This window comes from Colias eurytheme, chromosome 29 (genome assembly GCF_061535395.1).
Source record: "Colias eurytheme isolate Ceu_HAF_F1 chromosome 29, ilColEury1 Martin Lab GWU primary, whole genome shotgun sequence".
Lineage (NCBI taxonomy): Eukaryota > Metazoa > Arthropoda > Insecta > Lepidoptera > Pieridae > Colias > Colias eurytheme.
Window position 1 is genome coordinate 4,733,990 of NC_143008.1, and position 13,703 is coordinate 4,747,692.

The following is a 13,703-nucleotide window of genomic DNA, read 5'->3' on the forward strand; positions in this document are numbered from 1 at the left end:
ATCACGTGAAAACTAACGGTTCGATTTCGATGAAACTTGGTATAATTATAGTTTATACCTTATTATCCTGGGCGTAAAATAGGATACTTACTTTTTATCCTGAAAAAATACGAAGAAAAAACATAATCTTAATTTTTCAGTTTTATCCATAGACGTTGTTCTGTAGAACAGCGAACACACGTTGGGTATTATTATAGGCCTAGCCGTATTTGAGTCCAATAGATATTTATAAGATGGTATTGTCAGAGTTACTCAAAATGGAGAAATAAACCATCCACGCGAAGAGCGACATCCGCGCGGACGGAGTCGCGGGCGAAGCTAGTTCGAAATAAAATAATATTCATATGAAAATGAACTGAAATTGATATTAAATGAAAAGATATGTATTTGTCTTCCTTTTTACATTAAAGTTCATGTAATTTTATATTGTAGTCGCATCTTCAATAACTTAAATATATAAAATACTAGCGGTCCGCCCCGGCTTCGCCCGTGGTACGTATTTACGTTTTTTCTACATATAAACCATCCTCGTACTTCAAGGAATATAATAAAAAAAGAATTATCGAAATCGGTTCAGCCGTTCTCGAGTTATGCGCTTACCAACACATTTTGCGATTCATTTTTATATACATATAAGAGAAGATCAATCGTTGTCAATATTATATATATATATTATATATCTATACTAATAATTTAAAGAGGAAAGGTTTGTAATTATGTATGTATGTATGGTTTTCACGCATAAACTACTGGACCGATTTCAAAAATTCTTTCACCATTAGAAAGTTGCATCTTCATTGAGCAACATAGGCTAGGTTTTATCCAGGAAATCCCACGGGAACGCGGGCGAAGCCGCAGGCGGAAAGCTAGTCTTATATATAAAAATGAATCGCAAAATGTGTTGGTAAGCGCATAACTAGAGAACGGCTGAACCGATTTCGATAATTCTTTTTTTATTATATTCCTGGAAGTACAAGGATGGTTCTTATGTAGAGAAAACGTAAACATGTACCACGGGCGAAGCCGGGGCGGACCGCTAGTTGAAACATAAATAAAAGATCTCTTAGGTACTTTGGTCATAATACTTTCTATCTTTACAGTTTCTTGCCGGCTCTTCTTTGTAGAAAATGCTTTCTGAAATAGTGCTAAATGCTAAATTATGTAATTTGAAAAGGGCTTCTCAAGGAACTCTAACTTAATGAATTAATGTTTGAATTTTTATTAATCCAATAGAGAACAAAGCTTATTTTTTAACCTTCATCTCTTGAAATTTCCATCAAAATTTTCCAAATAAATTCCATAAGTATTTTCCTAAAAACATACATTTCCTTTGCCTACACTTTTGCCATAATACTATAAAAAGAAAAAAAAAACAACGTTCCATCAAAATTCAAAATCAAACCGCGAACCATAAACAAACTGACTTGCATTCCATAAGTCGTTCTAATCCATAGAGTATAGACTATATTTTAATCTTTTTTTTTTTAATTCTAATTCCCGCCTTCACAATGTACAAGTAGGTCAGTAGGGCGAGGACGGAGCCGCGCGGTAGGTGTGCGCGTTGCATGTATTGATCGAGCACTGTAGTTCTATTTATGTAGTATGGACATTGGGATGTACTTTGGTCAGGTTGCTATGTCGAAGGGTGTATGCAGTTAGTTTTACGTAGTTATGTTTGTTCCTTTGTTGTGAACTATGTATATTTATGAACCATTATCAAAAATAGCTTTTAGTAGTACATATAGCATTTTTATGTGTGTATATATTATCCTTAATTACTACATAGTTACTAACCTTCTTTCTATTGCTATTAGCTTCTAATTTGCATTATAAAGAGGACATCTCATTTTACATGTCCGTAAGGGGTAATCTTCGAAAGAACTGATTCGATCATAAAAATTCTTTGACTAATAGAAAGTTAAACAGCTATTCAGGAGATCCTGACCATTTTCTTTACCCTGGACTAAAACGGACAAAGAAACGTTCTATGAGTTAAATGCAATTAGTTAAGAATAAGTTCCTTTTTTTTTAAGTGGGGAAATCTTCCAAAGATACCCACGGCCCCCGGGGAAGGAGCCGTGGGTTATGTCGGATTCTTACCGACTAAAACCCCACTGTGTTCCGTCGAGCCCCTTTAATGATGGGGCCGCTGGTATTGGTTGGAATTCTTCCGCGACCAAGAATAAGTTCCTACTGTTTTACTTTTTCTATAATTTCCTTTGTCTATTAAACTATACGTGGTCAAAATTTGTTATCTATTAGCTGCGCCCACAGTTTTACCCGCATTGCTCCGCTCTTATTGGTCTTAGCGTGATGGTACAGGAGAAATGGACTATCTAACTGACAGTGAAACCTATTTTTACACGCTTTATATTAGCTTCACCTGTATGTTTGTAACCGACTTCTTTGGGCGCGATTTTGACCCACTTGAAACGGCCAGATTTCGTTCAAACTTTGTAGATTTATTGAGGACCGATGACAATACACTAATTTGATAAAATTATTTACGGTTTTCTATGAAAAGCGTGTTTTTTAGTTTTTTTAAACTACTTATTATTATTCCGGACCCGTGTTTCCTGAAATTAGCGCGTTCAAGGAAACAAACTCTTAACACAAATAAATAATAATATGAAGCTGAAGTGTTTGTTTGAACGCGCTAATCTCAAGAACTACTGAACCGATTAAAAATTATTTAACCATTGGATATGTACTTCATTCCTGAGTGTTATAGCTTATTATGTAGGTACCATGGACGAAGCTGCGGCGGACCAGTATTAGATATACTATAGTATATAAGAATACATATTCGGTTTACCCGTACGTATCGAAATATAAGGATTTTATACCTAAAGCGTATGAGAATAGGGTTTCATTTTATTTGATGGACGCTAGTACTCATAAACGTATATTTTTAACAGATTCTATACGCATACTGAAGCATTTTGGCTTGGTCAGGCAAGGCATGGGAATTAAATAATATTATAACTAGCTATGCTCGCGCCGTATACATATAAAAAACTAGCTTTCCGCCCGCGGCTTCGCCCGCGTTTTCAACTCGTTCCCGTAGGATTTCCGGGATAAAACCTATCCTATGTCCTTTCTCGGGTATCAAAATATCTCTAAACCAAATTTCATGCAAATTGGTTCAGTAGTTTAGACGTGATTGAGTAACAGACAGACAGACAGAGTTACTTTCGCATTTATAATATTAAGTATGGATTATGGTGTAGGTAGGTAATAGACTAAAACGAATCTTTTAGCTAAAGAATAATCCGATTCAATCTTTAAGATTGAATCTTCTGTCAAGAAGTATCCAGTTGGTTTAATAATTATTTTAAATTAATAACCATTTAGATAATTACAAAGAATTTGATTGATTCTGCGCCATTTTGTGACGTCATAGGTAATTAAAACGAAACTAAGAACAGATACCCCTAAAGACATAGGACAGATATACGTACATACAGATATACGTCCCATCTAGATGGCACAACCCATCTAGATGGGACGTATATCTGTACTAATATTATAAAGCCGAAGAGTTTGTTTGTTTGAACACGTAATCTCGGGAACTACCTGGTCCAATTTGAAAAAATATTTCGGTGTAAAGCTTTGGTCTGGTGATCATGACGCACAACGCTGAGGTATACGGTTTGCGATGCCGGACACTCAATCATATGAAAAACGTCGACAATGTTCTCTTGTTCCGTCGCAGTATGCGTCCGCGGCGAAGGGCAAGCGCGGTGAGTGGGGAGGTGTACTCCCGCACAGCGCGGCGTCATTCTCGATTGAACGCTGCGGTGTGCGGATATGCGTCACGGCATATATGAATGCGACAATATGAATATTTTCGAAGACAATTTAATAGAATTAGTTCGCAGCTATCCTTCTTTATAAAAAATAAAGACAAAAAACATAGAAGTTTGATAATTACAGCAAAATTGTTCATGTTCACGTCTACCTTGGTAGCTGCGGCAAAATCAACTGACCACCTCTCCGCAGGGACGGTAAATGCTGCGTCGTGACGCTGCGTTGGGGCGCATACCTCAGCGTTGTGCGTCCTGATCACCAGACCAAAGCTTTAGATAGCCCATTTCCTCGATAAATGGGGCCCATATAAGGCTATAGGCTATATATCATCTCGCTAAGACCAACAGGAGCGGAGCACTGCGGGTAAAACTGCGGAGCACAGCTAGTAAATACAAATGAATCAAGCCCCAACAAGGTAACTAACTGTAACTGCGTCACTTCTTCCCTAGTCACTGTTTCGGGTACATCATCAGATCGAATTGAGCCTTTATAAACCGTAGTAATATATAAATACTAAAATAAAAAGCGCCTTAATTTTTTTTTAATTCCCCTCTAATTCTCATAATAACCAATTTTTCAACAAAAATAATCATTACAATGGGAACATAAGCGATGAAGTTATATCCACGAATATTCGAGAATAAATAGGACACAGGAGGCTGATCACCTTCTTGTCCGTAAAGAAAAGCGATTACATAGTGAAACAGCTTGCATAATGCATCTGCCCCATACCCCATTTGGGGATACAGGCATTCACATTTTTTCCAACTCAAACATTTATTTATTCAATTAGACTAGTAGAAGAATTTTTGAATCGTCATAACATATTTTTAACATTTACCACCGATTCGGAAAGCAGTATCTATGTCAGTATTACAAGTTAAGTAATAATAAGTGCATAATCATAACTACACCTACACACACACACATACTCACACTCACACTAACACATACACACACAAACATTAAAGCGCTTTCCACCTTTACTTGTAATTTTTAAATTTTATTTTGTACTAGAGGTCTGCCCCGGCTTCGCCCGTGGTACATATTTCGCAATAAAAGGTAGCCTATGTCCTTTCTCGGGTATCAAAATATCTCCATACCAAATTTCATGCAAATTGGTTCAGTAGTTTAGGCGTGATTGAGTAACAGACAGACAGACAGAGTTACTTTCGCATTTATAATATTAGTATGTATAACGTAGGTATACTGTTAAGAATATAATGGGAGAAGCCACTGGCTCCTGAGACACAGTATTTAACTAATTCAGGAGCCTATGGATTCAAATATTATAAGCTGTACCTATTTCTTTATGTCAATAAAGTTTTTATTATTTATCTATTTATTTATAACATGTCAAAGAACTTTTTGCTTTATCTGCAGGTGAAACCGCGCGGCACATTTAGTTCTACATAATATTTAGCCTCTAATTCATAGGAACTCTGAACATTTCTCTATTTTTAACTTTAGTATGGCGACCCTGGCCTACATTAGTAACATGAAACTATCATTTGAGGCGCCAAGTCGTATGCCAAATAGAAACTTACTAGATGTGCCTTGTTTTTTGCTCGTGGACAAATTCAATTCTTTTCCTTTTTCTATATGGTCGATTTTTTTAACAGACTATTACTGTTTTTTTTTTTTATTTTATTTTATTTATTAAAAAGGTTCATCACCAGTTGTTACATATGTATCATTCACGTAAAACAGTAACATAGGATTTACACATTATTATGCACAACTATTACAGATGAACACTACATTCACAAAGAGTTTAGACTGTTTCAGTCTGAGTCTTCAACTAGGTAATATTTTCATTCTAAATTTCATCCAAATCATTCAATAGGTTTTGTACAAAGTTAGATTTTGGTCCGGACTAGCATACATGCTACAACTTAACTAAAGAAGAGCGTGTGTGCTGAGCACACTTGTCAGAAGTGAAACTTCTTTGGCAAGATTTAAAGATACCAAAATCGTCGCCTTACTCCATGACGGTATTGCCCTATTTTAATGTACTGAATCGAAAATTTGAAGTATTAATAAAAATTAGGAGTTATATTGCATATCTTTACTCTTTTCGTTAGTCCTTATTTCAGCGATAAAAATGTTTTACAAATATTATGCGCTTAAAAGGTAAACATCATAGTTTACTAGCCTTAAATGTTGTATTTTTAGGGTTATTTGCAATTTCATTACCTACAGAGGAGTTGCGAACTTACAGTTCTTATAAATGCTTTTAAAATGGGAAAGATGCTTTTAAAATGGGAAAGATTTAACAGTATATTTAGATTTTAATCTTATTTTATTAATAAGGTAAATTTTGAAGACAAAGCTTATGGATGAGCAATATTAAAAAAAAAAAACAATCTAAAAATGGCAACCATCGATTAATAATAATTGTCAATTGATGTAACAATCAATTATCTGACAAAAGATAAATGAGGTAGGAAGTGTTTTAAGGCAAATACAGGAAGGAATAGGACACATCAAGGTACACAAGAATAATATAATAAATAGAATTGGTTTAATATTTGAAATATATAATAAGAACATTACTTTATATTTTATAATACTATCGAATTTTTAGGGTACAATACAATGATTCGTTTCGAATTTTATTCAAACTACCGCGTTGGTGTAGCGCGTCTAGCATGTTCGCGGAAGCCCGCGTGCCGGTTCTCGATGCATTGATCAGGCATCGCGGCGTATTTCCAAACTATACATAGCCAGAACGCAACCATAGGAAACTGCTCGTGTATACTTTGTAATGCTGTTTTTAAGTTTGTTATTACAATATATACACGAATTTTGCGTACTGATCGTGTATACTTTGTAACGCGGATGCTTACTTCTACGTTCCAAACTATACACGATCAGTACGCAAAATATGTATAACTAAATATAGCTACTACACCACTTACGCTTGAGCGAAATAATAAATATATAGGCAATCAAAGACTTGTACAGCTATATCTATCTACTTTTATTCTTCTTGATTGATTCAGTAAAATATGGAATAATATTAATATTATTAGGTAAGCTTAGAAAAATAAATAGGTAACAGATGTTACCTATGGGGGCTATGGGTTAGGTTAGGTTCGTGTTTTTTTTAACTACACAAAAATAGGAGCCCCGCGAAGCGGGGCTCCGTCGCCTCGCAACCGTCTTCTTCTTATTAGATTCTTACATTTTAGCACTATTGTCAATTGTAAGTCGTGCAGCATAGTCGGGAACGAAGATACAAGCATCCTCGATACAAAAAATATACGATCAGTTCGCAACATTATATACACAATACACATGCATTTTAATAATAGATTTCAAAACAGCAATACAATAGTATAAACGCGAGCAATGAAAAGACGCCACGCTTACTCCGAAACATACACGATTAGTCCGCATGCGTACTGGCGCTGTATATTTTGGAGCGCTATTCTTACTTACTTCACTACAAAGTATACGCGAGTATTTGCGTACTGCTGTTGTATAGATTGGAAGAACTTTGTAAAAATGTTATTTCCAATTTATACGTGATTAGTTTCACACCGTTGCGTACTGGCCTTGTATAGTTTGGAAAGACGCGGCATCGCGTTGCTAGATTTAGGAATATTCTTTTTACTTCTAGTAACTCGATTATAAATGCTTTAACGAATTTTGGTAGCAGCATCTTGGCATTTTATGCCCGGCTTCTGCGTTAATATTTAAATAACTTCTAAATTGATACTTTTTTGTGTTATTTCAATAACTGTGTAATGTAATATACTTAACTCTTGTAATTTTATTTTCGCCTAACGGATCTTAGTCGTCCATTAATGTACATAATAATTCAATAAAGGATATTTTATTTTTTTTATTTATTTAATACAGATACATATTTCAATATAAGTTTTTAATTTTTTTTTTATAATATGTAGACAATATACATCAATAAAATATACATTTATAACATAAAAATAACAGATATAACATTACATAAATAAAAATAAAAAATGTGTGCGTGTACTAGTGTACGAAGAAGTGAGACTTCTTTATGACCTTATTTTTCAAAAAATAATTTACTTGCAAGTTTACAGAAATACGTCGAATCACGCGTGGTAGGGATAAGAAAAAGATGGCGCGTAACGGAAAAATGTCACGCGTAACGAAAAAATGTTACACTAATTTTTTTTCCAACCCCGATAAAGAAGTATCACTTCAAAAACATTGTTAAAAAATACACATTTGCAAAGCAAATACGCACAATACATTTTACAATAAGATACAATACACACGCCAAAAAAATTCAAAATCAAAACACCCTCAATTCATAGACTATTTAGTCGATGGTCTTCACAGATGATTAAATGCGCAACATTCACGATGCATGAGCATTACCGCCCCCTTGCACCGTCAGAGGACGTGCAAGATGCATAAAGAACGTCACGCAGTTTGCTGTTATGTTGGTAGTCTATGGTGTTTATAGTCTATGACTCGATTGGCCGGCAACATTGTTATTTTTAACAAATAAAATCATTGTCCTTGTGTAAAATATTAAAAAAAATAATGTAATTACTAAATACATATAAAGTAACATTGTTCATTGATCAATATGTCACAATTTATTTTTGGAGATGATAAATTTAACAAAATAATGTAAAAAATAGTACTTAATTGCATTTAATTGTAAAATTATCAATAAATAAGAAACATGTTTTTTAATGATCATTTTCTGAATCGAATTACAACAATGTTGCCAAATCGAGTATCACACAGATATAGAGTATGTTGTCTATGGTCCTTTTTTTCTTCGTGTTGATTGTAAACACAACCTACCCACCATTCGACAAGACTGACGGTTAGACAACGTCAATCCGGACGAATGGCGGGAAAGTTGCATTTGTTCTTCTTCTCTATGGTTCTTTTTTTTCTTGACTCTTGATTTGCTATGAGACTCAATAGAAAAAATAGCAAAAAAAATTGTACCTTTTAAATGTGGGAAAGGAATATGAAAGGATACGAAAAAAAAGGATTTCAGAACAGAGGAAAGAAAGGAAATCATGCAAAGAATATTGATAAGGATATTACGATGTTCTAATAGATTTCAAGTAGCATATCCATACTAATATTATAAATGCGAAAGTAACTCTGTCTGTCTGTCTGTTACTCAATCACGCCTAAACTACTGAACCAATTTTGATGAAATTTGGTATGGAGATATTTTGATACCCAAGAAAGGACATAGGCTACATTTTATCATAGAAATAAGTACCACGGGCGAAGCCGGGGCGGACCGCTAGTATTTCAATAATTAACAGCTAACAATAGCACACAACTCATTACGGTTTTATACTCAAGAGATGTCGTAATTTTGTAAAAATTATTTTGTTTTGAATGTATTTTTTTAAAAGTATAGTAGTTTTCGATCTATGAAAATCGAGATGAAAATTTTTAATTGAAATTATTGTATGCGTAAATATCAAAACAGTATTTAAAATTTAAAGATATGTTATGTAAGTATATAAGCAGTAAGCACACACGAAGCTTTCAGAAAGTAGGTCACAGTTCTGTTCTATAAGATTAACTTCGATTTATCTAATTATTTGATTTAATTTTTACTAGCACGATTCATTTTAGTGCTAATTAATTAAAATTTATTTATTATAATCATAATGTTATCACTTGCTTATCTGAAATATTCTCAATTATTCTTACCTACCTACAACGATTTACTTTTTAATAAAATATGCATAGTATAAAACAAAGTCACTTTCTGTGTCCCTAGTATGCTTAAACCTTTAAAACTACGCAACCGATTTGATGCGGTTTTTTTAATAGATAGTGATTCAAGAGGAAGGTTTTAGTATATAATTTATTTGGTTTTAGACGAAGCAGGCGAAGCCGGGGGCGGAAAGCTAGTTATATAAATCGTATATTTTAAGGTTGTAACGAAGATAATTTTAAAACAACTATATTCACCAAAACACTACCTAAAAAACGACATAAAAACTTCCATTGCAACATCGACTGTCGCAATGCCGAATTTCGATGACCTCCAATTATTAGTCCGTTGAAAACCGTGCTCAATCATAGTACACAACAACAATAGTATAATAATAAGTATTAGTAAATCGTAACTACGCGAACAACCTTCCACCACAAGGGCTGAACTACGAATAACGTTACGACAAGTGAGTGCATAGCACCACCTTTCGGCACGCTATTACATGCCGTATCTAGTCTACTTGTATCTATATCTATGGTTCGTGTTTAAAATAATATTATAACCTATTTCCCGTACTTGCGGCGTGAATTATCAACATCGAAGATAATCGTTGTGATTAGATAAAACAGTTTCACACATGTTGAAATATTTCTGATAATTATGTGGAACAAAGGTTCTTATAATGTATTTCTTTTTTATATCTACACTAATCTACACTAATATTATAAAGAGGAAAACTTTGTTTGTTTGTTTGTTTGTTTGATTGTAATGAATAGGCTCATAAACTACTGGACCGATTTTAAAAATTCTTTCTCCATTCGAAAGCTACATTATCCACGAGTAACATAGGCTAGGTTTTATCCCGGAAATCCCACGGGAACGGGAACTATGCGGGTTTTTCTTTGAAAACGCGGGCGAAGCCGCAGGCGGAAAGCTAGTGTATATATAAAATCCCGGAAATCCCACGGGAACGAAAACTATGCGGTTTTTCCTTTGAAAACGCGGGCGAAGCCGCGGGCGGAAATCTAATTACTTAAAAATAATTCATTTTGGTTAATTTTTGTAAAAGAAGAAAAGAGAAAAAGGAATATTTCCACTTGACTTGTTAGAAAATTTAATAATTAATCTGTGACTCTTTTGAAAACATTTTTTCAAAAAATCTGTGACTTTTTTTGAAATAAATTTTTATCAAGAAAGTATGATTACATGACGGATAAATCTTAGTTTTTATAGCGACTATTGTGTTGAAATTATGTAAGAGCATTACAAAATGCAATATTATATCTTCCTATAAGCATTTTTGAAGTGAACCTTCTTTGTCGGGGTTGGAAAAAAATTTAGTGTAACATTTTTTCGTTACGCGAGACATTTTTTCGTTACGCGCCATCTTTTTCTTACGAAAGAAAGAAAGAAAAAATATTTATTGCCACATGTTACACATAACTACTTATATTACTAAAAAAATATATACAATAGTTTACATGGCAATCAGATCAGGCTCAGCCATGCTGTCGGGCTTTAACACCTGAACAGCGCTGATTTTCAGTCTGCCCCCTTATCCCTACCACGCGTGATTTTATTTTTTGAAAAATAAGGTCATAAACAAGTTTCACTTCTTATGTGTGTACACTAGTACATGCACACATTTTTTACTCAAATGCATGAGTTATTATTTTTATTATAACTGATATTAAATAATGTTTAGCTTCTACTTTGTATAGCTGCTTTTTAAATAAAAAAAAGGAGGCTGAATGATATTTCGCATGTGCAGTTTAAAATATTAAAGTTATATTATAGTCTGACTGGTTGGCTTGGTTGGTAGCGACCCTACCTTCCGAGCCACTGGTTGTGGGTTCGATTCCCACCCGGGGAAAATTTTTGTGTGATGAACATGTTTGCTCTGTGTCTGGGTGTTAATTATCTATATAAGGATTTTTTTGAAATTATATATGTATGTTAATGAGCCATCTGGTTTCAATAACACAAGCAAAAGCTTAGTATGGGATCAGATTGTGCCGTGTGTGAAAATTGTCCCGAATATTTATTTATTGTCACTTTGAAATCTTTGAAGCAATCTTTAAAGTGGACTTGGAAATTGCATTTGACAATATTGTATTTAAAAGCAGATTGATTAAGTAAGGCTTTGATAAGAAAGAAACAAAATTAAATCAATTTTTTGTAGCTTTAGGTTGAATTCTTTAAATGTTAATCTTGCATTATACTATTTAATATTTTTATAATTTTTAGGGTTCCAAACCTCAAAAAAAAAGGAACACTTATAAAATAATTTTGTTGTCCGTCTGTCTGTCTATCAATACCTTTTTTAGGGTTCCGTAGCCAAAATGGCAAAAACGGAACCCTTATAGTTTCGTCATGTCCGTCTGTCCGTCTGTCCGTCTGTCACAGCCGATTTACTCGGAAACTATAAGTACTACAGTGATGAAATTTGATGGGAATATGTGTTGTATGAACCGCTACAAAAATATGACACTAAATAGTAAAAAAAAGAATTGGGGGTGGGGCCCCCCATACATGTAACTGAGGGATGAAATTTTTTTTTTCGATGTACATACCCGTGTGGGGTATCAATGGAAAGGTCTTTTAAAATGATATAAAGTTTTCTAAAAAACATTTTTCTTAAAGTGAACGGTTTTTGAGATATCAGCTCTCAAAGTCGTAAAAAGTATGTCCCCCCCCCTCTATTTTTATAACTACGGGGTATAAAATTCTAAAAAAAATAGAGGTGATGCATGCTAATTAACTCTTTCAACGATTTTTGGTTTGATCAAAGTATCTCTTATAGTTTTTGAGATAGGTTGATTTAACTGTAATTTATTATATTTGCTGCTACGGAACCCTTTGTGCGCGAGCCCGACTCGCACTTGGCCGGTTTTATTTTATATAGTAGTTTGTTACATTGCTATAATATAATATGTACTATGTAGTAATCTATGAACTGTTAATTTTTTTAAATAATACACATTTATCTAATTAGGTCACTTCGAGGGCAGTTAATTTACATTCTTGTTAAAGTAAAATAATTATAAATACTGTAATTTGTGAAAGAAACACCTATACATAGCTATAGTAGAAGGTACTTATAATTATATGGCAACCTAATGTAGTAAGTATGTACTTATGCAGGTGATGTCATCTTTTAAAATTGATGAGGAAAAAATGCAATGTAGTTATTTTTAATTAGAAAACATCATTCAAAAAGATGACCATACAAGATTCCAAATCCAAATTAAAATTTGGTACATAGCATAATAACGATATTTAACCTAAACAGGAAATGGATTTGCTGCAGAATTACGTCATATCTCAATATAAGGTTATTTCCTTACCTGACTAGTGTTGCTATCGAAGACTGCATCATAAGCGTAAATGCGCGGCGGCTCTGGCGGCGATACATTCGTCCTCGTGACTGCTATGGTATTATTCACCGTGTCAACTGATACGCAGTTGTACGATCCGTCGATTTTTTCCCTCGAATCCATCGGACGCAGGCGCACAACCACCCGAACATTCTCGACCGTCCCGCCCAACTCCGCATCCTAGCCGCGGAAATTAGAAAAAAAAATTAACAAGATTTCCATTTTCCACACACGTGCCGCGCAATATGCGTAGTTACATGACCCTGACATAAATCCCTTATGAGTCACGCGGAAACGATACTGTTGCAAGTAAAAGTTTGGCTACGTAATCGAATTCGTTAATTCCAATTGGAATACGCTCCCATTGCAGCAATGTGGCTGAGGAAATGGTGAATTACGAAATCGTAGCCCGGAAATCACATGATAAGAATAGTAATGGCACTTACAGGCATTTTGCACGTTGTTCCTCAGTTGATTCACGCACCAGAGTGTTTATAATCGCACTGAAGCAGTGACGTCTTTGTTTGTCGAATATTGAGTAAAATCAATACTGTCGACCTACTTTTCTTTGGGCCCTCGATTTGTTCGCACTGCCCTCGCTGCTTGCTAAATGCTAACGAAAATGAAATTGAAATGACTTATGACAGTTAATTTATAGGTGTTGCCTTAATAGCGTCTTTTGTATATGGCAATAATTTCTAATTTAAATTTAATAGAGAAAATAAATAGTTTTAAAATAGGTTTAGATTATATGATACTTAATAATAGTAGGGGATACTCAAATAAAACAATAATAATTATATACAAAATTTCTA

General features: G+C 34.1%; 1 protein-coding gene across 1 annotated transcript in view; it reads right to left on the reverse strand.

The window, feature by feature from the left end:
• Positions 1-13,498, reverse strand: part of Klp64D (kinesin-like protein 64D) — a 39,520-nt gene extending 26,022 nt beyond the window's left edge. Inside the window, exons 1-2 of the mRNA XM_090117878.1 lie at positions 13,335-13,498; positions 12,859-13,068 (exon numbers count right to left, since the gene is read on the reverse strand). Of these exons, the coding sequence (XP_089974004.1) occupies positions 12,859-13,068; positions 13,335-13,340 (216 nt within the window). The 5' untranslated portion in view covers positions 13,341-13,498. The remainder of the gene's footprint in view (positions 1-12,858; positions 13,069-13,334) is intronic.
• Between the last annotated feature and the right edge of the window lie 205 nt (positions 13,499-13,703).